The sequence below is a fragment of the Fundulus heteroclitus genome, chromosome 9 (assembly GCF_011125445.2).
Source record: "Fundulus heteroclitus isolate FHET01 chromosome 9, MU-UCD_Fhet_4.1, whole genome shotgun sequence".
Lineage (NCBI taxonomy): Eukaryota > Metazoa > Chordata > Actinopteri > Cyprinodontiformes > Fundulidae > Fundulus > Fundulus heteroclitus.
The window spans coordinates 9,847,779-9,874,596 of NC_046369.1; the positions used below are offsets into that span (position 1 = coordinate 9,847,779).

The window sequence follows — 26,818 nt, forward strand, 5'->3', positions numbered from 1 at the left end:
GGGCGTTGCTCATGAGATGGTGATGTCACGTGCGCGGTACGACATTTAGATATTAAAATCATACACCAAATAATATTCTAATGACATATTAAAATTATAGCCTAATGATATATAAAAAAAAGTTGAGTCTTTTTCTCAATTTCCGAGTCAGAATGATCTGAATGTAGGAGTCCGAGTCCAAGTTCGAGTCATCAGTGCTCAAGTCCAAGTCAAGTCACGAGTCTCTAAATTTAGCTAATGACTCGGACTCGAGTTCGAGTCTCGGACTCGAGTACTACAACACTGGCGGTTGGTGCCTGGTGGAGAAGAAATGAGCTAGGCAACTAGCACATCACATTTGCTACTATCCTCTCCCCTGCTTTGTCCAACTGGCCAATTGTGGGGAATGTTGAAATTTGTCACAAGAAATGTAATAAATTGGTAAGCTTTACTATGAAGTCTAAAAGGTTCGTGGACAGTCCATGTAGTTCACACTTCACAGTATACGCACAGTATGCCAAAGTATGTTGGAGCCTTTAAATTGCATCATGGCAGAAACATATTTTAGATCTTTCAGTTTATGGGTGAGTGTAACTGAAATATAACTCATTTAAAGCTTGAAAGAATCTTCTATCACCACCTTCTAGTAAGTATAATCCTTGTGAGGTTTTCAGTAAAGAGTTTGATGTGCTCAGTTTTCTATTATTGTGAACACCAACCGTTTTCAAACAGCTGTAAAACACACACAACAATATGTCCCAATTACAGAACTTCTGTACTGGATCCTCTTAGAAAAGAACATCACTCTGTCAACACCAGTGATGTGACTTTCACTGACAATCCAATCATTTGAATAATGTTTTGCCTTGAACAACAGGACTTCGAACAACACCTTGAAATTAATGACGCTTGAAGAATCAGTTTCCTTCAAAGACCCACAAGTCCCATCACTAGTCAACACAGTGGTAGCACCACTTTGCTGCCCAAGCATATCCCTACTCTAAAATTGAGTGTGTGCCTATAAGATTGATTGCCAATGCTTGAAAAATTAGCAAATATCACCCAATTTATTTACCTATGCTTTTTTTCTCTTCACAGAAGTTACACCTTGCCTGGCATTCTGTTTAGCTGTAAAGAGATTAATGGAGGGGGGCATTGGCTGAACAACTGCTGCCTTCATGCTCTCTTTCAAAATAGAGACTTGGTTCTGACTTGGGGCGTCTAGCCAGGATCAGTGCTCTGTAGGTTTTTGTGTGTGTATTCTGCTTGGCTCAAAACCCCAGTCAGGCATGATAGATGGCCACTAACATGGAGCCAGGTGCTGCTTCGGTTGTTCTTCCTGCTAAAGTCACTACATGCATGCTCATGTAAGAGGGATTTTCGTAAAATTAATGACACTGTGCAATATACTTATTTATCTTTCAATCTGTCTGTATGATTGGATTGAATGGACTGCAATATTTGTAAAACGTGTCTTGAGATGACATTTGCTATACAAAAAGGCTAAATTGAATTAAGTTTGCACTAAGCTTGTAAATAACATGTACCATTTCTTTGACAAATCTGCACAAGTTTAAACTGCAGAGCTTTGTGCACCACCCTGTAATGATTAGAAATAAAGAATTATGAATCCTTTTGTTGTGGGTTTTACAACTTAAAGGCATACTATGCAACATTTTTCAGTTAATTAATGTGTTCCATACCGTTTTGGATGATTAAATGAGTCATTTCAGGTCGAACAAAGGTTTTCTCGGCCGCCCTGGTGGTCTGTGGGGGAAATACCACACTTGCAATTGCAGGAGCCCTCGGCCCGCACCCACAGGCTCAGAAGTCTCGTGTGCATCGCGAGAGTCGGTCTTGCTTTACGGCGAGAACTGCTACACCCCCCCAGTGAAAGGCATGTTCGTTGCTAGCGCAGTGGCAATATTTGTGCAGTTATCATGGCGGAACCAGCGAGAAAACAGCGAAAGCCCATGTCGGAGCAGGCAAGAAAGAGGAAAAGGGCTCTGGACAGAGAGAGGAGTCGTACACGGGTGAACATCAGGCAAGCTTTTTCCGAATGGCGAGAGCTAAAAGAAAAAGAAGACTGCAAGGCTGACGCGGACCTCGCGTTTCTGCTGATGCCATTGTAAGTGACATTGGAATGGTTTCCCTCACGCTACCGCATCACCAACATTCCAAAAAAAAAGCTTGTCTCCCCCCCCCCCTGCTCCACCGGTCGCGCAAAGCTTGTCTTCCCCACGCTCCGCCGGTCACGCAAAGCTTGTCTCTCCCCCCCGCTCCGCTCCGCCGGTCGCGCAAAGCTTGTCTCCCCCCGCTGCGCTCCGCCGGTCGCGCAAAGCTTGTCTCCCCCCGCTCCGCTCCGCCGGTCGCGCAAAGCTTGTCTTCCCCCCGCTCCGCCGGTCGCGCAAAGCTTGTCTCCCCCCGCTCCGCTCCGCCGGTCCGGTAAGCAAATTCCTAGGGGAAACACTGCATTGGAATGGTTTATCTCTCTGTGTGTGCATGTTCATACTTTCACTGTGTTAGTCATTGTTTGTACTGCCGTTTTTTCGACTTTTGTATTCGTTGCGTTCGCCTGTCTGCTAAGCTCAAAACAACCGCGCCTGGCTTAATGGATAAACCAGGAGAACAGCTGAGCATATTTATGACAGTGCACTTTTACTTTCGCCCTCTGGGGGGAGCCTCGCTGGAAAATCAACCCCGGTTGCATAGTATACCTTTAATACATTTTTATATGCATGAATGGTGGAAAATCACATTATTGACACAGTCAAGCCATGCACATCTCCAGTGAACTTTATCCAAGGTTAAGAATCACCTGTTAGATTTCAATAGATAAAGTTTGCAGCAAATGACAAAACTTAAAATCATTGGATTGTCTTGTGAAAGGATTTAGCATCCGCTAGTCGTCTTACCTGGCAAATATACGCTACTGCCTCCAAGGCACATTTCTCTATTATGCGCAGCAATGGATTTTCGTCTCTCAGTTCTTCCACCATTTTAGAGTACAGTGCAATTTGATGAACAAAGTCCTCCTATTATACAAACACACATCTTAAGATTTAATGTTAAAAATACATTAGAGACACAAAAATACAAAGATAAAGAATCTACCTGTTTCAGTTTTCCTTCAAAGTCTTTGGAGAACGTGTTCCTCCAAAAAGAAGTTTGTTCCTCATAAGTGAATGACATTGAAAGTAGCTTTATCCACACCTACAAATTAAAAACGTATAAAGTAACAGATAAGCTACGTCTGAACAGAAATATTATCAACAAAACAAAACTACATGTTTTTCCAACGAGCAACAGATACATTTCTGCAACAATTTGAGATGCACCAATCAGTTGCCTGGTCCAATATCCGTCATAATTTCATCAGAAAACATATCTATACATTTATTCATTCAATAAATAATTTATTAATTATCTGAATTGATGTAAGAATAATAGCATTTGTAAATACATTTTATTGACTGCAACATTATTTCACACGTAACGCGGCCCATTGTTTGTTGTTTTTTTAGGGCTTTTTGTGGGTAATTGACCTCCTCTTCAGAAAATCTTTATTCACCTCAGAAGGAGCAGACCTTTTATTCAGATTACAGTGTTATTGCAACTTAACATAAAGTTATAATTTTTAATGGTATGATGTAATATTTGCAAAACATATTGCTTTACCAAAAATGGATGACTAATTAATGGCATAGGTGGGTAGTAACTAGTTACATTTACTTGAGTAACTTTTGTAAAAAAAAAAATAAATACATTAAAAAAATCTGATTTTTCGATGTTTTTACTGGAGTGTACTTTCATGCGTGAATAACTTCACTGAAAGAAGAACTGACTGTTTTAACCAAAATGTACCAGACACCTACATTTAGGTTAAAGCGAGACCTCCTGTTTGAACACGAGCTTTGTTGTTTTAATGTTATTTTCTATCTACTGAGCCATTCAGACAGTGAATATACAGTACAAACTTTATCTAATATTACTAGCTATTGGTTTGATAAATTTTATTTTACAAAACTGATTAAGAAAAAAAGTTTCTTCTGTACAAATCTGTTAATTTTTGTAACTTTTGTCATTTTTGTCTTTAAAATACCTGAATTTATACACAACCTTATGTGTTTTCTGTTTGATTACATGACTTTTAAATAACAAATCAGATGTCATGATCACTAAGTCAGTACTTAAAACCCCACTGTTGCACCATCTTGTCGTGCGCTAAATTAGTTACAAACGTTCTTGCTGTCAAACACGTAGAAGCTGCAGAGTCATAAATGTGACAATGTAAACATGTCCTCCATGTATTTGGTACCAAGCTATTGCTCATAGACAGATTAGACCATAAATAAAACCAAAAATTGGCGTGGGCCAGTAAAATGCTTGATCGGTGCATCTCAAATAATAAGGAATTACATTTCTGCCATTCATTCTTACATCTTTTTCTTTGGAGGAAGAAAACTCCGACCGGCCCCATGCATTAAGCAGTCTGTTGCTAAAAGTGTTTCTTCGCCATTCACTTATTAGACACAATGTTTCTCCAATTGACTCTTCCTGGGTTCTTTTTCTTGTCTGTATTATTAGAAAATTATTAGTTGAATTAAACATTGCCATATGAGTGTAGAGACACAGATATGCATAGGGTGTCTATTTAAAAGTCAGCACAGGTTAAGGTAAGAAACTGAAAGAAATTTTGCATTTTATTTATACTTATTTCAGTTAATTGGCAATTCTTACCTCAGAATCAGTGTCACCATATATCTTGGAGATCAGACAGACTAGCTCAAGGAACTGAAGAGGAACATCACAGTGGACTGGTTTATTTATGCAGCGGCAGACAGAACCAAGAAGTTCTACAGCGGTTCTCAGGCAACACGCTCCATATTTTTCATCAAAACTGGGAAAAAAATATAATTTGTTAAATTCTTCTTGTTTTAACAATATGCAGTGCAATGAAATGCTTTAACAGCTTGTTAAAAATATTATACTTTAAATGTACCAGATTGGTTCCAGTTATCTAGTTTGACAAATTGAAAATGTTTGTCTTTGTGCTTACCTTTGTTTACGATTGGTTTCCTTTGTGATGAGATGGGACAACAAATCTTTTAATGCCTATTTAAAAAAACAAGTTTATTGTTTATTAATCATTATTTAATGTAGTGCATCTTCTACTTCATGCCTGTACAACAGTAATTCAAGAAGTCCACAAAATGCAGTTAAAAGCCTTGAGCTTATCAAAAATATTGCAGCAACTGTTCTACAGGAAATCAATGAGAGAGCGGGATCATATTTCTCCTATCTCAGTTTTCCTTTATTGGCATCCTGTTAAATCGGGAATAGAATTTAAAATTCTCCTCACATATAAAGCTCTTAATAATCAAGCTCCATCATACATCACAGATCTGATTACCCCAATATGTTCCTAACAGAGCATTTCGCTCTCAGACTGCAGGTCTGCTGGTGGTTCCCAGAGTCTCTAAAAGTAGAACGGGAGGCAGATCCTTTAGCTATCAGGCTCCTCTCCTGTGGAACCAACTCCCAGTTTTGGTCCATGAGGCAGACACCCTCTCTATTGTTAAGACTAGGTGATATGATGGTGCAGTGGTTAGGACACTTGCCTCACAGCAAGAAGGTTCTGGGTTTGAGTCCATGGCTTGGCAGGGGGCCATTCTGTGTGGAGTTTTGCATGTTCTCCCCGTGTCTACGTAGGTTTCCCCTCCCACTAAAACATGTTGGTCAGATCGGCCATTAGTGGCAGCAGCTCAGGCTAACCCTCCATCTCTCTACGTAATTTTGTTGTGTGTAAAATGACAAATAAAACACTTTACTTTAAAACTTTTGTTTTTGACAAAGCTTATAGTTAGAGTGGCTTTGATAACCCAGAGCGATCTCTGTAGTGATGCTGCTATAGGCTGAAGCCTAAGACACATTACAAAATAAAAGTTGAATAGATACTCTGGATGTGTTCTTTCTTGTTGAAAAGACAAAAAGTTTCAACAAAGAAGAACCCATCCAGAGGACCTACTTTTATTTTCTTTCTGAATTATTGAGATGCATCATGACATCGTAGTAATTACATCTGATTGAAGTGACCAGGGGACTACTTTGGATGGAAACCGGAACATTTTCTTCCTGTTAAAGGGACGTTTTTCTCTGTGCTGTTGCTAAATTCACGCTCGCTATGAGGGATTGCTGCAGATTCAACAACACAATCCAAGGGACTGGCCACTATGGCTACATGCTCATGCAGGAGGAGTCAATGCTGCATGTAAATGATTATTTGGAATATGCTTGGTTTCCTTGGATATAAAACTTTTAAACCAATATGTCTGTATGATTTGATAGAACTGACCATTTAAAGTGCCTTGAGACGACATGTCTTGTGAATTGACGCCATATAAATAAACTGAATGAAGTTTTCATTAAATCATACAAATCTAGTTTTCTGTAAAACACTTTTGATTTTCTCTCATTGCTGTAATTTCTTTTTAGCTTGTTTCTATCTATTCAATGTCAACATTTTTAAGGATACATACCATGTAGATGGAATGATTTATATCAGATTTCATACTGATCTGCAAATGGTGAAGGATGTCAAGGAGCTCAACTGGCGCATAAACCAAAAAGCTCATCAGATCCTCCAAATGCAGCAGAGGCATCCAAGTGCGGACAAGAAGTCGATCAATGTCTAGAAGGTATGCATGGTCTTTCATGGTTTTGCTCAGACTCCTATTTAAAAGTGAGCAAAGGTTAAGGTAAGAAACTGAAAGAAACTTTGCATTTTATTTATACTTATTGGAGTAAAAATGTCATACTTTTCACCACTCCCAGTAAAGTTCTGTGATCCTTTACTTTGCTTTGCACTCTTCCAGGAATGCGATTGTGGATTGAAAGCCGGAGGAACTGGTTTAAATGGTTCACTTTCTCCTTTCAGCAGATGAATCAAGGGGATGACCAAGACCCACTTTGGCGTGTGTTGTCTTGTAACATTACAAAAGTCCTCAACAATGTTCGCAAGTCTAATAAGAAAAAGTAATTGTTTGGTTATAAGATCTTGAATGGTTAACCTTTTAAGCCAAAATTTAGAACTTCAATTTTAACATTTTACAAAAGTACTATGCAAACTTAGGTTTTGCTTGTACCCAAGATTCTCTAACTGTGGTATAACCTCCTCTGGGAGTATGTGGCCTCTTCTTAATAGTATATTTAGTAACATATCAACTACTGATAACAATTTTGTCTAGTTAAATTCATAGCAAATAACCATTATAAATTGAACAACAATTTAAACCTAAAAAGCATAAGCCACCACAAAGATAATTTCTAGTCCCTACAAGTTGGATCCACATTTAAACTACTTAAAATATATTAAAAAACTGAAATCAACTAAAACAAACTGCAGGAAAATTTGAATTGCTACATTTAGCTCTAGTGATATACGGTGGTGTATACACCACTGTATGAAATTCAGCCATGAATGTCATATTAGTTTGATATCTTGATATTTGATATTTTAACTTAGGTAAAGCAAGGTACGTTTTAAATCACTAATCCCTCCAACTACTGTATTCTAGCAATATGGTAATGTAACACAGTAACTGGAATTTCTACTGTATTCCAATTACTATATTACTATTTTATTATTGGACCATATCTGAGTACTGTGTAGAAATCTGGGGCAATATACATAAAAATGCCACTTGAATGGCTTTGGAAAATACAAATAAACACAGATAAAAATTATTAGAAATGCTGGCTTTTTTAAATATAAAGATATACTGTTTTACAAGTCAAATGCCCTAAAGTATGTTTGTCTAGTCAAATGCAAAACTGCACAAATTATGTACGAAGCAAGACAAAACCTGCTGCGTGTATAATATATGCAGAAAACCTTTTTAGACAGAGATGGAGCCTATAGTCTCAGAAGAAAATATCTTCCGAATGTTAGAACAACTTTAAAAGTTTTTGTGTTTCTGTGTTGAGAAACTGTGGAATAATATTAGTGTAGAAATACAGAAATGTCTTAACATGTCTAAAGAGATTTCACTGAAATATTATTTAGTTTAGGAGTCTTTGCATCTGTTGGACAGTATATACGTATATGCAACTTGTAATTTAATAATGAATCTATTTGGTCATAAATTGTACAGAATGCTGAATGCTTAAAAAAGTATAATGCCAAACAGCTACTGTCAGATCCATCCCCATGTTAAGATAAAGTTTTAAAGGTTTTAATCTTGAGGTACTGGTTTAGGTTTTAATAAGTTTATACTCCTTTCTATCCCATTTTGAAGATGAAATTAAGCTCATATGCTGTGAAATCTCTTTTGATTATACATTTTATATTATTATGTTTCTTTTACTCTTATTTTCCAGTCATGTTTAAAATAACATAGCTGATACATCTGCCTAAATCTTTTAATAATTGGTGCTAAAGTTTTTTTTTTTTACTTGACACTGTCAAGGCATTTTAAGATCTGTTCAACTAAACTAGCTCACATCTTCTGTTTTAGCTACAACAAATAATGCGTAAATGAACTGAAATTTTTAGAAACAAGGCTGGACTAATGCCCTAGCTTTCCTTGCAACAATACCCAGTGAGGAGTATTGAAAGAATTTAAAATATCTCAAATGCTCTCCAAGAATTGCAACAAGGAGTGGCATCCTGTGGTCAACAGTTGAGATGCTAACTCTAATTAGAAGCAATAACTGTGCTTAAAAGATACTGTTAAATGGCAGGGGGATCTGTGATGCTTTAGGACTGATTCTCTTCCAAAAGCTCAAGAAACCTTGATAATGTGTGTTTCCCTACAGGAACCTTTTAAAGAACTAGGGTAGTTTTCTGGGGTTGTTCTCCAACCCCTCTGAATGGCTCTCTAAAAAGTACAAAGAGGGACAGCAGCAACTTTCTGTTGTTTCAAACATTTTTAAGCTCTAAGTTTTTGAAGTTACAATAGAGAAAACAAAAGTAATGACCCAATTATTATTAACTCCTAAACTTTGTGCTGTTTCTGAAAGAAATGCACACAGGTTTACAAATACATGCAGAACAATAGTATAATTTCAGTTATCAGTAATAATGATAAACCTTTAGAGTATAATAACATAAACTTAAGATATGTTTAAGATGCTATCATCTGTCATGCAATGCCTGAAAAACAGCAAGAATTTTATTAAGCCACTACCTGCTTTTGTCTACCAAAGGATCTCCAAAATCTCTCCAAAAATCTGTAAAGTGATGCTTTAGCTTTTTGGGCAAGCAAAGGAGATCACATAGAATAGACAACTGAGGCACTTTGAGGCCCTTTAGATATTTGTTGTTGACAAGCAAAGCAACCACTCCAGCATGTAGGGGTTCAAAGAAGGGCTTTGTGATGAGTGTGTCCAGAAAATCTCCAAGTATTTCTTTCACCTGCAATATTAGTTATTGAATGAGTAAAACATATTTTACATTACTTAACAAGGAGTTTACTCAGATAGACTAATCAGCTAGACTAATTTATGTTGAAACATAGTATTTATTTTTTCAAAATGTCACATTTAGGACTTTATTGTGCATGCATAGTATTACCTGATTTTCACCATTTGACAGATTCCATTCCCTCTTGTTACCATCATGAAGTAAAGGAGAGCTGTATTCATAAAGGAACTGTTGTAGCAGGGAAAAGAAGTTCTCCACATTTTGCTTATTCCATGTGGTAAGAAGATGAAAGATGATTTTTAGCATTTCTTTGCCAGCTTGATCTCTTCCTTTAACCACAATCTCCCTTAGGGAACTCCCGAACCAGGAACGCTTAAGTTCAAGGTAGATGACATCATCATACTGGTGCCATGACCCTAAAATTCAAACAATAAATTTAAAAATATTTTATGCAAAACACAACAATTTCTGTTTTCAGCTGACAAATAATGTTGTTGTTGTTAGTCCTCCAGGATATGATCTCAACAATCCTTGTTTGTAAAATGTACCTTAATTTTAAAAATGTGTTTCAGCATATCATTCTAACCCTATCTAACCATTTTGCTGTCTAATTAATTCTGACATCTGCAGTTGAACAAAGCTTTGTATTCCACTTTCATCTTTGCATAATGTCACTTTTTCTCACTTAAACTGTACTGGACCGTCCATACGTATAGAAACATTAAACCTAAAAACCGGTGTCTTATGTAAAACTAGGTCTTTTGTCTCAATGAGACTACCTGTATAAAGAAACGATTCATAATATTAATAATAATAATACAATGATATAAGCTCAAACTCAGTTACAATATACCATATGTTTTATTTACTGTTGTTCTTGCTAAGTTATTCGGTATTGGCCTTAGGTAAATAGATAAACTCAAATAAAGAAATGGTAAGTGCTGGCTTCCAGAGTTGATAGCCACATATTAGTCTATAAGACTAAACAAGCAGCTTCTGTTGAGCAAAGGTCTAGCATACCTTCAGGGCTTAAAAGATCTTCCTTGATGGACAGACATCTATTGATTAATGCATATTCATCTTTGTGGTAGATAACTTCATACATCTCTTTGTACCCTTTTTTATCATGCTTGTATATTTTGTATTTGTAAGGGATGTTCAAATGAATTTGGTTCTTGCGAATCCAACCTTGTCCTTGAACAAGATATTGCTTGTTCTCCAGCTCCCTGTGAAACAGAAACACTAATCATTAGATATGAAAACAGCAAAGATTTAGCATTTAGTTGCAACAATCCAATATATAATAGCTACTGTAATGCAATCTGATGTTTTATTTATTCAATCACAAAAACGTTTTTCAAATACAAAAAAAAAGCCATACTTAGAAATTAACATTTCTAGACCCGGTGCATTCCAGTCCCCAAAAAGTTTTTCAGACACAAGGAAAATCCTGTCGTTGTCTGGATCTATGTGGGGATCTTTAGAAGTTACAGCATGGAAGGCAACATGTATAAATTCCTCGTTAGGTGAACTGAAGCAAAAAGTAGAAAAAGAAAGTAGGTTAAAATTTTACCTTTTATGTCAAACTATTTAACCACACAATATTGATGCATTTAAAATACAGCAACAAAATCAATAATTACATTAGATTTATTTGTAACTTAAGAATTTTTGTATTTTGTAATATTTTGTTACATATTAATGGTTGACTACTGTAGAGAATATTTATGGGGAAAGTCCCAAATGCCTAAATGCTTCTGAAGCTCCACAACCTGGGATTATCAACACCGTTCTGAATCTGTGACATCCTCAGCAAAAGGCCTTGTGTCCTCCTGAGGTTGCATCCTCAGCCCAGCTCTGTTTACCCTCTTCACCCACGACTGCGCTGCTATCCACCCCATAAACATGGTTATGAAGTTTCCGGATGACACCACTGTGGTGGGTCTCATTTCCAACAACAATTAGAACCACCACACAGAGGAGGTCCACAGTCTGACACAGTGGTGCTCCAGGAACACCCTAATCCTGAACATCAGCAAGACCAAGGAGGTCATAATGGACTACAGGAGGTTCAGGAAGACTGAACACACTCCTCTCTGCATTCAGGGGGAGGTGGTGGAGGGTGTGGAAAGGAAAAGGTTCCTGGGTATCTACATCTCCTCCAACTTCTCCTGTACTGTGAACGCCTCCCACCTGGTGAAGAAGGCTCAATAAAGGTTCTTCTTTCTCAGGAAACTGACACAAATTGGACTTTCCACTAATTTGCTATAAAACGTCTAAAGAGCTACCATAGAAAGCATTTTCTGTCTCATTGTAACAGTGTGGTACGGGAGCTGCACAGTGCAGGAGAAGAAGGATTTAGCATGGGTGTTGAGGACAGCACAGTGGATTGTGGGATGCCATCTACAGGACTTAGACACGGTTTATGCTGCACGAGTCCAGAAAAGAGCCAGGCAGATTGCCACTTCTGTCAGGTATATTATTATGGGAACATTAAATCAATATCCAGTAGACTTAAAAACAGCTACTTTCCCAAAACTGTTACGGCTAACGCCCTGTGAAAATCGACAAACCAGTTCATAATCCAGTTCATAATCAGTTACTTGTCAAAATCACTACAGATTCCACAGGTTTATAATTTGAGGGAAATCAAATCATTTATACTGCCTCTTACTTGCGAATATATATTAGCACACTTCGATCTCTCAGGGACTTTTTAGACATCCATGAAAATTGTACAAGTCTGTAACAAAATTTAATGCACAGTATTGCAGACTGTTGTCCAATTGTTTAACTTGAAAATAAGTTGATTAGCTGCTAAGGACTATATGCACACATAGCTCCTCAGGGAATGTTGTTGGTGGCCAGTGCAATCAACTTCTTAAAAAAATAAGAAGATGATCACGTCTTGCGTTAATGTGTTGTGTGTATTTATGTGCAATCTGAGCCGGTGTCTCTCTTATCAAGAATCAAGAAGCTTTATTGTCATTATATGTTACAATAATGACATTTTTTGGATAACTAAAACATACCTTGGTAATTCAGTGTATATTTCAGCATTATTTGCTGTCCTTGGACGACTCGAGTCCTCATTTCTGGGTGGGCAGCTGGGATGTACCGGCTCTGAGACACCTTTCTCTCCGATGTTTTGTTTCTGCTTTGGTTTTATTGGTAGCTGGGAGTTTATTCTCTTATTTGACTGAACTTCAACAGCCTTTAAAGAATTTTTTTTTTAAATTAATATCAGATTCAAAATCTTTTTGCCTACATTATATACAACTATATACAAATATCACTGTATCTGTTTCATTTTATTATAAAATATAAGATTATAAAACGTGTTGCCACAATATAATTCTAAGTGTCATGAATAATTACCTCTGCAAATTTTGGGGTTTCTTTTGTGTCTGGACACAAATCAACAGGCGTCCCATTCTTCCTGCTGTTAGTCTCAACTGCTTGGATTTGTTGGCAACCATCTTGATTACTAAATATTTGATTGTAGTTTATGGGAGTCTCATTTTCTGGCTTCACAGTGACATTCTGTTTTTCTGGAGCTGTTGTCACATCTTTATTTTCTACATTGGCAGGTTCCTTTGCTTGGCTTACATCAATAGCCGTTTGTTCAGATGTAACTACAGGATCCGATTGGTCTTCTGCTGGAGCATCATCTCTATTTGGAATGGAGTCAACCCGCTGCTTCTAAAAAAGAAAAGAGTTCATTATAATTTAGTTTATTTATTTAAAAAAGAGGCAATGCACATTAACATAAGTCTGCAACATAACGTGTAAATGTATGATATTTTGGCTAGATAAAGGCAAATTTCCATTGGTAGTCCCTGGCAAATTGATGTAATAGAACAGGATTAAACCATTAAATTACATAATATTGCAAAAAGTAACCAAACACGACAATATACATACAATATAATAAACACACATGTTCAATCTGCAACTGTCACTAATCTAGATAGCCAGGGTTAGAGTTCATGCTCCCGCAACCAGACGAACTGGGATATTTTTCAAACCAAACACAATTGTCAGCCACTGTGGAACCAGAGGTTCTTCCCAATTCATATATTGCCCTCATGATCTAACATGTAATCATAACTTTCCCTCTTTTGTTGTTGAGATTTTACCAACTCACACACACATACTTATTTCCATAAATATTTGCTTATTTTCCACATAACTTTGGCCCCAGCAGATTTTTATACCGTGCTCAATGTTAGACTGGCTGTTTTCCTTATTTCTTGACTTGTTGACGCTACATTTGGAATTTGATCAATGTGTATCAACTTCAGCCTGTGTAGTCCACATTCTTCCATAAATACAAGTTGCATGCAGTCTACCTAAGAGGTAACATTTCTCACTTTAAAAATCCTGCCACTGTTGGCAAAATCCACATCACACACACTACAGTTTGAAATTGAGCTAATGACTGCAGGGTTGTGTGGCTTGATATTTTATAAATATATATGAATATGAGTGCATCCCAACCAAACACACAGGTGTGGCTCCAAAACAAGCCTAAACCCTCCACAACTCAAAGTACAGTATGTGCCTAACCAATCTTAAATGATAGCCATAAAGAACTTTCTGGTTATCAGACAGATAAAGATTGATGTTAACTTCCAGCTGAAATGACTTGATACTTTCTTGGTACAGTGATTCAGAAGCATTAAGTATGAGAGTAACACAGTAAATGGCATGCACGTGTATAGCGCTTTATCACAACCTGACTGTCAACCTAGTATTAATGTACAAATGTAGTTTCACTATCAACTACTGAAATGTGTATATATATATATACATACACACACACACACACACACACACACACACACACACACACACACTCGTTTATCTGCCCCGGTGGGGACAGTGGACAAAAAGGTGTCCGGTGGGGACCACCCTTTCTAAATGAGATACAGACATGGTTCCAAGTCCCAAAATTTTTTTTTGATTTTAGATTTTCATATATCGCTTAAAATGTTAAGATTTCACATTTTAAATTTTTCACTTATTGCATATGAAATTTACTAACACAATGGGGACTTAAGAAGTGGGTTGGTACCAGGTGCCGCCCATAGGGGGGGACAAAACGGTCTGTTGTCCCGGGCCCAGAGTGAGTGAGTGAGTAAGTGAGTGAGAGAACCTACAACCTACAACATTCTCTCCTACAGACTTCTGGAATTGACAGCCTACAAAAAAAATTGATGGAGACAAAAATAAAAAAAACAAAGCACTACTGAAGCGGCTGCTGGATGTAACACTCTTCTTAGCCTTCAGGAATATGCCATTCAGAGGCAGCGCAAATACACTAGATGAGCCAGACAATGGAAATTTTCTTGCCATAATTGAGCTGTTAGCAAAGTATGATGTTATTTACTGTGGGAAAGGAACATGAGGTTACAAAAACAGTCTTTGCCTACTTTGTTCAATTTTGCAAAACTGTAGTAGCTACTAACAGTACACACAATTAAACTACCCAGTGTAAAAACACCATAGGCTGAGTGATACAAACAAGCTACACAAATGTTGAATGAAAAGTCTGTCATTTATTTTTAACAGCAGGCAACATTACTGATATACAGAAATGTTAATAATTAATGTAAAGATCAGTAACTGCTACAATTGGAACCCATTAATGTAAAATATTTTCAATATTTGAATGAATTCAATTCCAGTCCTCACACCCCCCTGCCCTGCAAGTTTTAGATGTGTCCCTCCTCCACCACACCTGATTCAAATGAGTGTCTCGTTATCAGGCCTCTGCAGAGCTTGATGCCGAGCTGATCATTTAAATCAGGTGTGGTGAAGGAGGGACACATCTAAAACATGCAGGGCAGGGGGGTGCGAGGACTGGAATTGAGAAGCCCTGGTGTAGAGTAATTATGACTCAGAATATGAGCAATATGTGAGGGTTAAACAAACTTTTTAAAACATTTGCTAATCCATGAATTGAAGAAGCATAACAGTACAACAAAAATTTCTGTTATGTATGAAATAAATTGCATAAAATAAAGTGCAATCTGAGCAGATCACTGCTCTCTAACAGCAGAACTTCAAAAGCTGACCTCTGAGGTTCAGCTAATCAACAGATCAAATGGTGAGAGCTGCATTAACAGTTGCTCTTTCAAACACAAAACAAGAGCTTGCAGTTACCTCGTAGACCGCCGCTTCCAGGTGTCTATGCGGTTTTTCACATAGTATTTCACAGCATCCCAGGTCCTACCTTTCAGTGCATCTGGGAATGCATGGATACATTCAAGACACTGTGCTTTCCCAGGAACCTTGCCAGTCTTAATGTTGTGCATTAGCTTTTGTTCCACAGCGTGGACTTCTGCTTTGCTCCACATCTTCCTCTTCTTTCTTGATGAATCTATGAAAAATAAAATAAGATGAAATAAAGGTTCGTAGGGGTGATTACTATAGATGTGTGTGTGTGTGCACTATAGACAGTCCAGAGGCTGCACTGCCACTGTTGATGGATTGAGCCAGTTTTCAACTGGAACTGGTTCTCAATTCTTATCCCTAATTTTGATGCAAACAGTAAGTGAACATAAAAAAGGCAGCATGAGTTGTTCAATCCTTATAAGCCTATTATTGCAAATTGTATAAGAAAAATAAATTGTCAATTATCGTAAATCGTAAATTGTCAACAGTTTTTCCTGTCTGTAAGCACTGTGATAAAATAATGCCTTATTTTAGTTTATTTTTAATCTGGAGGAGAGTTCATTAGAACGACGGTCTGTGGCGAGATCCTAAAGGAGAGAAACCATTCAGTTGAGTTTGTTGCAAACATCTGACCGGTGGCGACCGGTTAATGCGGGGTGCTGAGGCGCCGCCCCTCCAAATAGCTGGACAAAATTTACTTAAAGTACTTCTTGATTCTAAAATCGACCAACTCGGAAAAACTTATTTCCAGAAAATGGGGCATTAAAATCGGGATTGCGCTGGTAAAGATATTTTTTTTTAACTCAAAAGTGCCCCTTGGCAACCGCTAGGCGGAAAATCCACATCTGGGTCACGTGGTACGATGACGTAGTTCGTTGACTTAGCTCCGGCTAAGCTACAGAGAGTGCAATGGAGACACAACGACAAGTTCACATGTGGATTCACAAAGTGATGATTTTAACATGAAATACAGCGCAAGCTTCTGTTACAATTCGGCTATATAATAATAAAACATTTTAGGAGATTAAACGAAATGGGCTGGAATCAGGTTTTATAATCGCGGTTCAGATGTAAACACGGAAACAACTCGTCAAAGCCCGACTGCCTGGCATCGTTTATCACGGCCGCTGAAATTCGCCAAAACAACACATAAAAGAAAAGGATCTTTATCAGAACAAACCACAGTGTCTCAGCATTATTGGTTCCCGGAATTTTACTTGATAATCTAGACGCAAGACCGGACGCGCATTTATTAGTTGCGCCGCGGCGCTTATATTCTCCGGATCGGGGGAGCAGCAGGATGGCAGCAGCGTAGCAGAGCGGCAGAGAGAATACTTGGAGCGCCGGAGTAGCAGACCGATAGACCCACAACCCAAAGGGCTGATATCCCCACCGCGGATTTAAACATCTCGGGGTTTTGCGGGGTAGCAGGGCTGTGCTGAGAGGAGGTGTGGCTAACGCGTCGCTCCAAAGCAGGTTGCTATGGTGACAGCCAGATTTCTGCACTCCCACGGTGTGAGGAGTGAGGAAGAGGAGCTGCAGCGTTAGTAAACCCAGGCTGAGAGCTTCTCTGGGCTCAGGTTGCTCAGAGATTGTCTCGGCTGGAGTGGGACAGACACTCCACTCAGGACTCGTGAGGCAGCGCTGCGTCTGAGGCTAAAGCTTAGAGGCTACCGGCTACTGGGCGGTTCCATTGAGCGAGGACTTTCTCTCCTCCGGGACTCTTCGGGTTCTGAAATGTGTGTAAGGAGACGTTCTCCTTGTTGGTATCTGAACAACCATAAACAACACACATTTTAAACATGTTTTATCCGTCTATTTTAATTTGAGAAAAGCGAGTTTTGCAAACAGGAAGTAACGTGTTGCCATGTAAACAGATCAACGCTTGTCAACGAACTACGTCATCGGTCACGTGACACGCGGCAAAAATTTTTAAGGAGGCTTGAGATAAAAAGCCTGAAAAATACAATTTGTCATTGAAATTTTTAATTTTTTTTACTCAGGTCATATTGATATATGAACTTTATAATATATAGCAACTTGTATGATCTCAGAATCAAGAAGTACTTTAATCATATTAAACATAAATGATTTAGAAAATGCAAAATAATTATGAAATAAAAAGTATTTGTTTGCAAGATGCTCCTGTTAGTCTCTCCGCACCTGTCAGCATTCATTATAAATCAATTCCAAATGGTATTTTACTAATGTATATGTACTTCCTGTGTGCGGTGCGCCGGCCTAATGAGTCAACATAAGCCCTCAAACTTTGACAAGCACATGACCCGAAGCTGCTCTCTCATTGGCTTCCGTCAGTTTTCCCACAGGGCGCAGCTCTTCAGTGTTTTGAGAGCATACGAGACTCAATACGTGTATCAAGTGGATTGTTACATACACTGAAACAGGTTATTGGTCAAATACCTTTTCTTGGCTGTAATGAGGTATCAGACTCAGGGTCCTCCTCTCTAGATGTCCTCTTGGTGGGTTTCATCTTCTTCACACGTCTTGACTCGTCTTGAAAACAGAGATTCAATGATAGAAAAGTTAACTTAAAGCACTGCATCTTTGAAGACTTTAAAGAAAGCACATTTTCAAATACGTTTTCAAAATTTAAGTTTTTTCTCCAGGTATGATGAGGATATTGATTTGTGTATCTTGCATCAAATTACATATAAACACATAAAATTACAGAAACTTTCCCTGGTGCAGACATTGAAGACAGAAAGTTGTGGTAAATTTCCAATTACAGAATAATCCATTTTTACTTTGTGTTAAAATAGATCTACAGCTTATAAATACAATAACAACTATTAATAAAAATTGAGCTTTCACTGTTACAAAGAAAATAAAGTATAATAGGTAAGAAACTGAGAACCAGCTGTGTAACAACCAAAAAGTCTAATATATACAGTGGGTCATGAAAGTATTCAGACCCTCAATTTTTTAGTATTTCTTATGTTGAAGCTTTGTGTCAAATTAAAAAAAAAAAAAGTTTCCTCAGGAATCACCACTCAGTACCTCGCGAGGACAACCCAAACCCAGAATTTTAGATTTTTTTTGCAAATGAATTAAAAAAGAAAATCTGAAATATCACATGAACATAAGCATTCACATAATTTCTGATCAATATCAAATGAATTTCACTAATAAAACATGTTTAACTATCCAACCGGGTGCGCTACTACATTTTTTAACGTGCTAGCTCCAGCAGTACAACCTAAAAAAGTAAGCGTACAGCCCTGATTAGTGTTCACAACCATATACGTTTTCTCTCTCTTTCTCTCTCCCCCAATTTGAGTAACCTGCTTTTAACCTGCTAATTCTAACCTGCTTGCATCTGTGGCATCACTCTTTATGTGCAACATCCCCTGCACTTACCTCCTCTGGCTCGTCTGTCTCCTCTCCATCCTCCTGATCTTTTGACTTTTCAGGGAGGGTTTGGCCCTGCAAATGAGGTCAGCACATGCAAAATACCGGTCAGTCCTGACATGCCTGAAAAATGTCTCATGCTCAGACTTTAGGTCAGCCATAATATTTTGGCCATCAAATGTAATTGACAGGCCAATGAAAATATCAACGGCCATTGAGGACAGTAACACCACATAAAAACGTCAAGCTCTTCTGCTCCTCAATAAACAGAGAATGGGACAGCAGCCTATCCAAACACAATGTTTTAAACCAGAATGGCAGGAGAAATTAAAATGGTTAAGTCATGAAAGTGTAGACGGAATAGACAAAACGTTCTGCAGTATTTGTGAGATGGCAGGTAGGACTAAAGGTTTTACCAAACGATCTATCAATCTGACCACACATTTGACACAGCAGGAAAGTGCGATGAAACAGCACTGTGATTAAGCTACCTGGTCCAAGAAAGACGCACTGACCTGCAGCTGAAAGCTGTTTACTACATGGCTACCGTATATTATTTTTAGAATGAAGTGCCTCTTCATTTCATGGCTGTTTAGGCTATTTACATCTCAAAAAACTGCAATTTTTTTCACAGAAAACTTCAGATGGTTATTTAGACTTACACTGATGGGTTTGTTTACATCAAACAAGTTAGTCTGAAGCTCAGTGCATTTACAGTTAGTCTGAAGAAGAGGGCATTTACAGTTAGTCTAAAGCTCAGTGCATTTACAATTAGTCTGAAGCTCAGTGCATTTGCAGTTGATCTGAAGCTCAGTGCATTTACAGATAGTCTGAAGCTCAGTGCATTTACAGATAGTCGGAAGCTCAGTGCATTTACAGATAGTCTGAAGCTCAGTGTATTTACAGTTAGTCTGAAGCTCAGTGTATTTACAGTTAGTCTGAAGCTCAGTGCATTTACAGTTAATCTGAAACTCAGTGCATTTACAGTTAGTATGAAGAAGAGGGCATTTACAGTTAGTCTAAAGCTCAGTGCATTTACAATTGATCTGAAGCTCAGTGCATTTACAGATAGTCTGAAGAAGAGGGCATTTACAGTTAGTCTAAAGCTCAGTGCATTTACAATTGATCTGAAGCTCAGTGCATTTACAGATAGTCTGAAGCTCAGTGCATTTACAGATAGTCTGAAGCTCAGTGCATTTACAGATAGTCTGAAGCTCAGTGTATTTACAGTTAGTCTGAAGCTCAGTGCATTTACAGTTAGTCTGAAGCTCAGTGTATTTACAGTTAGTCTGAAGATCAGTGCATTTACAATTGATCTGAAGCTCAGTGCATTTACAGATAGTCTGAAGCTCAGTGCATTTACAGATAGTCTGAAGCTCAGTGCATTTACAGATAGTCTGAAGCTCAGTGCATTTACAGATAGTCTGAAGCTCAGTGCATTTACAGATAGTCTGAAGCTCAGTGCATTTACAGATAGTCTGAAGCTCAGTGTATTTACAGTTAGTCTGAAGCTCAGTGCATTTACAGTTAATCTGAAACTCAGTGCATTTACAGTTAGTATGAAGAAGAGGGCATTTACAGTTAGTCTAAAGCTCAGTGCATTTACAATTGATCTGAAGCTCAGTGCATTTACAGATAGTCTGAAGAAGAGGGCATTTACAGTTAGTCTAAAGCTCAGTGCATTTACAATTGATCTGAAGCTCAGTGCATTTACAGATAGTCTGAAGCTCAGTGCATTTACAGATAGTCTGAAGCTCAGTGCATTTACAGATAGTCTGAAGCTCAGTGTATTTACAGTTAGTCTGAAGCTCAGTGCATTTACAGTTAGTCTGAAGCTCAGTGTATTTACAGTTAGTCTGAAGATCAGTGCATTTACAATTGATCTGAAGCTCAGTGCATTTACAGATAGTCTGAAGCTCAGTGCATTTACAGATAGTCTGAAGCTCAGTGCATTTACAGATAGTCTGAAGCTCAGTGCATTTACAGATAGTCTGAAGCTCAGTGCATTTACAGATAGTCTGAAGCTCAGTGTATTTACAGTTAGTCTGAAACTCAGTGCATTCACAGTTAGTCTGAAGCTCAGTGCATTTACAGTTAATCTGAAGAAGAGTGCATTTACAGTTAGTCTAAAGCTCAGTGCATTTACAGTTAGTCTGAAGCTCAGTGCATTTACAGATAGTCTGAAGCTCAGTGTATTTACAGTTAGTCTAAAGCTCAGTGTATTTACAGTTAGTCTGAAGCTCAGTGCATTTACAGTTAGTCTGAAGATCAGTGCATTTACAATTGATCTGAAGCTCAGTGCATTTACAGATAGTCTGAAGCTCAGTGCATTTACAGATAGTCTGAAGCTCAGTGCATTTACAGATAGTCTGAAGCTCAGTGTATTTACAGTTAGTCTGAAACTCAGTGCATTCACAGTTAGTCTGAAGCTCAGTGCATTTACAGTTAATCTGAAGAAGAGTGCATTTACAGTTAGTCTAAAGCTCAGTGCATTTACAGTTAGTCTGAAGCTCAGTGCATTTACAGATAGTCTGAAGCTCAGTGTATTTACAGTTAGTCTAAAGCTCAGTGTATTTACAGTTAGTCTGAAGCTCAGTGCATTTACAGTTAGTCTGAAGATCAGTGCATTTACAGTTAGTCTGAAGATCAGTGCATTTACAGTTAGTCTGAAACTCAGTGTATTTACAGCTAGTCTGAAGCTCAGTGCATTTACAGTTAATCTGAAGAAGAGTGCATTTACAGTTAGTCTAAAGCTCAGTGCATTTACAGTTAGTCTGAAGCTCAGTGCATTTACAGATAGTCTGAAGCTCAGTGTATTTACAGTTAGTCTAAAGCTCAGTGTATTTACAGTTAGTCTGAAGCTCAGTGCATTTACAGTTAGTCTGAAGATCAGTGCATTTACAGTTAGTCTGAAGATCAGTGCATTTACAATTGATCTGAAGCTCAGTGCATTTACAGATAGTCTGAAGCTCAGTGCATTTACAGATAGTCTGAAGCTCAGTGCATTTACAGATAGTCTGAAGCTCAGTGTATTTACAGTTAGTCTGAAACTCAGTGCATTCACAGTTAGTCTGAAGCTCAGTGCATTTACAGTTAATCTGAAGAAGAGTGCATTTACAGTTAGTCTAAAGCTCAGTGCATTTACAGTTAGTCTGAAGCTCAGTGCATTTACAGATAGTCTGAAGCTCAGTGTATTTACAGTTAGTCTAAAGCTCAGTGTATTTACAGTTAGTCTGAAGCTCAGTGCATTTACAGTTAGTCTGAAGATCAGTGCATTTACAGTTAGTCTGAAGATCAGTGCATTTACAGTTAGTCTGAAACTCAGTGTATTTACAGCTAGTCTGAAGCTCAGTGCATTTAGAGTTAATCTGAAGCTCAGTACATTTACAGTTAGTCTGAAGCGCTCCTGTACCTTAATTCAACCATGTAATATGAACTCAGAGGCACAATGTTTTTGTAGCATACTGGTAAGTATTTTCTCAATAATGGCTGAATATTTATATAATATGGAAGATGACTTTGAATACAGTGGTCAGCCATGTGACTGAAACGTGATTGCTACTTTTAATAAGCATGTCTGCTTCTTTGAAGTAAACAAACCCATCAGTGTAACTTTGAATAGCCATCTGAAGTTGTTTGTGCAAAGAAATTGTAGTTTTCTGAGATGTAATTAGCTTAAACAGAAGATCCATCCGCTCACATTAAAGCTGCAGTGGCGGTGCAAGGACAGAGGGAACTACTGCATAATAGGAGCATTTCAAAAAAATCTTCAGATTCATTCTTTTAAACCTTGAATAAAACAAGGCTATTTGTTATATTTTATTGTTGTATGCTAACTAAGGTCGTAAAGTTTGTGACGAGTTCATTCTGCTGAATATTTTTAATAAATACAATAGCCTACATTTGTTGGATAATAGCATTTGTGTTTTTGTTATATTACTGTTTAAAGAGTATTAAATTGCTATTTAAAATATGACTTGTAGGTATTGGAATATTTGCAGGCCTCCATCTCACCTCACGCTTCTTATTCTTCGAAATGAGCAGGTCCATGTCTATCAGCTGGTTTATGTTAATGGTGGTAGTGGTCGTCTCCTCTGGGGGTAAATCCACCTTGAGCTGCTGAGACTTTTGGTGGTTCAAAGCTCCTATCTAGATGAAAGAGTGGAAGAGGAAAGGAGGCAAGGAGATGAGACAAGGAGAAACTTATATATAACATATAACATAACAGAATCAACACTTGGGAACAGCACAAGACTTTTGAAGAATAATTTGTCCTGTGTGATCTTTTAGTGTTTACTCTATATGCTTTCAAAAGTGGCACAGTGCTGCAGCTGATAATGCCACTGCTAAAATTTTACATGAGTAAGCATAACAAACACAAACTACTGTTTAAAAAAGCTACAGGTCTTTAAACTGGTTAACAGCTCTGTGGTAAAATGCATCCTCTCTTGCTGCTGCTCAGACTCACTGCTGCTTTTAGAGGAGGTGCAGGCTGCAGTCAGCCTCATAAAAAAACTTATTTTAATATATTTAGCTAATTAGACTCAATTGCTACATACAGTAAATGTCTGCTTTGAGTCTGTTCATAACAGTTCATTATCAGTATAATAAGCTCTGTATTGTTTGAAAAACTTCATCTCAATGACAGATTTTGTTGCCAATGACAAGGAGCTCTACTCGACTTGATAACGTGAAACCTTAAGTCTGTTTCATCCTGTCGGCCTGTTGTATGTGTGGAGCTCAGCCTCACCTTCCACAGACAGAGCAGAGGAGAGAGACAGAGCTCGCTGCAAAACTCCCATTTTAGTTTGCATAGAATAATTTTTAATAGCATATGCAGTCAAAACTGTCGCACTGTAACGTTACAGCCCTGAATAAATGGTGCAAACTGGAGCAAGTCCCAAAAAAATAATTACATGAATAATTACATTGGAAATTAGGTTGTTGCTTGTAAACAGAGGCCTTAGGAAAGGAGGCTATATTTAAGAGGTACAGTCCGATAAAATACCTGTAGTTTACCGTATTAGCCGACAGCAACACCAGCCTGCAACACCAGTGTGTTAGCAGGGTTAGCTAACCCTGCTAACACACTAGCGTTAGCAGGGTTAGCTAACGCTAACTGGCTTATGCTAACTACTCTGTTAAGAGAAATATCACTGTTTATCATAACTTATCGAGTAATATCACTGTTAATCGTAACCTATCGTTTAAAAATCATGCCAGATTAAATAAAAAATAAGAGAATTTAAAACTTACCAGCTGCTGGTGTCGAGTCGGACAGCTCCCGCTTCTTGAAACTCCTGTAACTCTCTGCTGCTGCTGCGGTCCCGTCGCGCCGTGTGGAGGGGAGAGCGGGAGGGAGGGGGCGGGAGCGGGAGGGGGGGGGAGGGGCGCACCGTGCACCTGCAGAGCTGCAGCTGGCAGGGCGTTGCTCTGCAGAGGGCGGCCCCTTTGAAGCTGATGGGCCATTAACTGAGGCTCAGCAGAGGACCACACAATATTTCTCCACTTCTCAGCTCACAGGGGAGCTTTACAGACTAGTGCTGCAAATAACTAATGTTTTATATTTAACACTAAACTGCAAACTAGAAAATTATTAACATTAAAGTCTCTCTCCTTAACCAAAGTTTCACTATACTAGTGGTGGACACTAACTAAGTACTTTAGCCCACTTTACTAGTATTTCTATTTTATGCAACTTTAAACTTACAATCCACTACATTTCAGAGGGAAATACTGTACTTTCTAAACCTTTACTTTTTATTGACCTAAATAATCTAGATGCAGTGTAATTACTACTTTGGCTGTACTAGATATTTGATATATTCAGTAGATTGAATATATCAAATACCTAGTATCCTCAAGTTGTTGACTAAATTAATAGTAACCTATAATTAAAAGTATTTTCCCATTTCATGGACACAAGCCATTCCTGGCCTAGTTTCAGAGAGCACTTTGGAGGCCCAGTATATAATGTGAAGCTTTTTGTTAATTTGTTTGTTTGTTTTTAGTGGTAATAGTGACAAAAATGAGTAACCCTCAGACAATACTGCTGACAACCTCGGGCATATGTTTGGAGGAAGGCCTGAAGAATGTTGGTTAGGGTTGGGTTCAAATGCAGCGCTTTAAAAAGAGCACTATGAGGGGCACAGGCTCTTGGGGGCTCTGAGTATTCAAAAAAACTCCTTAAAAACCAAAAAGGGCTCATGAAAACCCAATTAAAAGAATGCACAACAGACAACACTACATAAAGAAGCCTAATGTACAATATCAGCATTTGACTTACCTATTACCAAAGCTAAAAAAATATGTTACAGTTTTTATCATACAGAATGAAGACTTTTAACAACTGAATTGCAGATATGCTCATACACTGTCAACTCACAATCTAACTCATACCTTTAGATTAAAAGTTTTAACAAATTTAAGACCTCACATCTTGTCTCTGTCGTGCTGCTGCATTGCTGCTCTAACACATACAAAATGGCTTCAGTTATGCATATGTGTAGGCTACAGCTACAGCAAGTATAGAGATTGCCCATTTTAAAATTAAACAGGAAAAAGTCCACTTATTGTTCCCTATGCAGTAGTATTTGTGCAGAACACTAGTGGGTTGTTCCATTACAGCTGATAACCTAATCATAACCTAACCCAAACCTTATAGCACTGTGGAAATAATTAAATAATTATTGAAAATGTATCTGCAAATCAACTGCAATGAACCGTGCTCTCCGTCAACACTGTGATAATCAGAAACAACAGCAATTGATAAGCTTAGAACTCAGGAAGACAGTGAAAAGAGTTTGGAGACAGCTAAATTAGCTTTGATAATACTGTGTGAGCATGACAGAGGGGCCTACGTTCTCTGACTGTGTAAGGATGTTTAATTTGTTAACAGAAAAGTGCTGATGTTAGCTGTTAGCTGCTAGCTGTTAGCCGCTAACACTGACAATGACATACTGATAAAAGATAAATGCTAGCCGTTTTCCACTACAGGGATCTCTGGCTGCTGTGCTGGTACTGGAACCCAGTGGTTATCTAGCAAGTCTGTTATTCAGTGTCAATAGCCACACTCTTTAAGAGTCACAACAGTAAGCTCTGCTTTACGTCTGCAGAGCAGCGACCTCAGAGCAGGAAAGTTCATGGGTTAGCACTAGAATAATGCTGAGAGGGGAGAAGACATGGCCAAGCTGTAGCCAGTCTCTACTAGCCATCTTTCACATCAAGTCACCACTTCTTACACTGTTTTCCTGCTAGTGTGGGTGGACCAGAGCCAGGCAGAGACCGCTGTGTCCCAGGACAGGAAAACATTTTCTTTCTATCGAGCTCTATAGTATTTTTTGGGGGGTATGCAAATTTTGTTTCCTTTGCTGGCACTGCATTTAATTCTCCTGGACTAAGAAATACCAAATTGCTGCTCTGAGTATTCAAAAAAACTCCTTAAAAACCAAAAAGGGCTCATGAAAACCCCATTAAAAGAATGCACAACAGACAACACTACATAAAGAAACCTAATGTACAATATCAGCATTTGACTTACCTATTACAAAAGCTAAAAAAACATGTTACAGTTTTTATCATACAGAATGAAGACTTTTAACAACTGAATTGCGGATATGCTCATACACTGTCAACTCACAATCTAACTCATACCCTTAGATTAAAAGTTTTAACAAATTTAAGACCTCACATCTTGTCTCTGTCGTGCTGCTGCATTGCTGCTCTAACACATACAAAATGGCTTCAGTTATGCACATGTGTAAGCTACAGCTACAGCAAGTATAGAGATGGCCCATTTTAAAATTAAACAGGAAAAGTCCACTTATTGTTCCCTATGCAGTAGTATTTGTGCAGAACACTAGTGGG

At 38.1% G+C, this 26,818-nt stretch overlaps 1 protein-coding gene and 1 long non-coding RNA gene across 2 annotated transcripts in view; both read right to left on the minus strand.

Annotated features, from left to right (window-relative positions):
- The window catches only part of LOC105938291 (E3 ubiquitin-protein ligase rnf213-alpha), a 106,286-nt gene that overhangs the window by 68,376 nt on the left and 11,092 nt on the right, over positions 1 to 26,818 (minus strand). The window contains exons 5-17 of the mRNA XM_036141658.1: positions 12,782 to 13,105; positions 12,436 to 12,617; positions 10,785 to 10,934; positions 10,424 to 10,629; positions 9,554 to 9,819; positions 9,168 to 9,394; positions 6,798 to 7,001; positions 6,519 to 6,708; positions 5,039 to 5,094; positions 4,720 to 4,879; positions 4,420 to 4,554; positions 3,094 to 3,192; positions 2,895 to 3,014 (exon numbers count right to left, since the gene is read on the minus strand). Of these exons, the coding sequence (XP_035997551.1) occupies positions 2,895 to 3,014; positions 3,094 to 3,192; positions 4,420 to 4,554; positions 4,720 to 4,879; positions 5,039 to 5,094; positions 6,519 to 6,708; positions 6,798 to 7,001; positions 9,168 to 9,394; positions 9,554 to 9,819; positions 10,424 to 10,629; positions 10,785 to 10,934; positions 12,436 to 12,617; positions 12,782 to 13,105 (2,319 nt within the window). The remainder of the gene's footprint in view (positions 1 to 2,894; positions 3,015 to 3,093; positions 3,193 to 4,419; positions 4,555 to 4,719; positions 4,880 to 5,038; positions 5,095 to 6,518; positions 6,709 to 6,797; positions 7,002 to 9,167; positions 9,395 to 9,553; positions 9,820 to 10,423; positions 10,630 to 10,784; positions 10,935 to 12,435; positions 12,618 to 12,781; positions 13,106 to 26,818) is intronic.
- LOC118564133 lies at positions 14,945 to 18,275 on the minus strand. The gene is made up of 2 exons (XR_004931660.1): positions 18,005 to 18,275; positions 14,945 to 15,788 (listed from the first exon to the last, which is right to left on the minus strand). It is a non-coding gene; the product is annotated as an uncharacterized LOC118564133 (long non-coding RNA).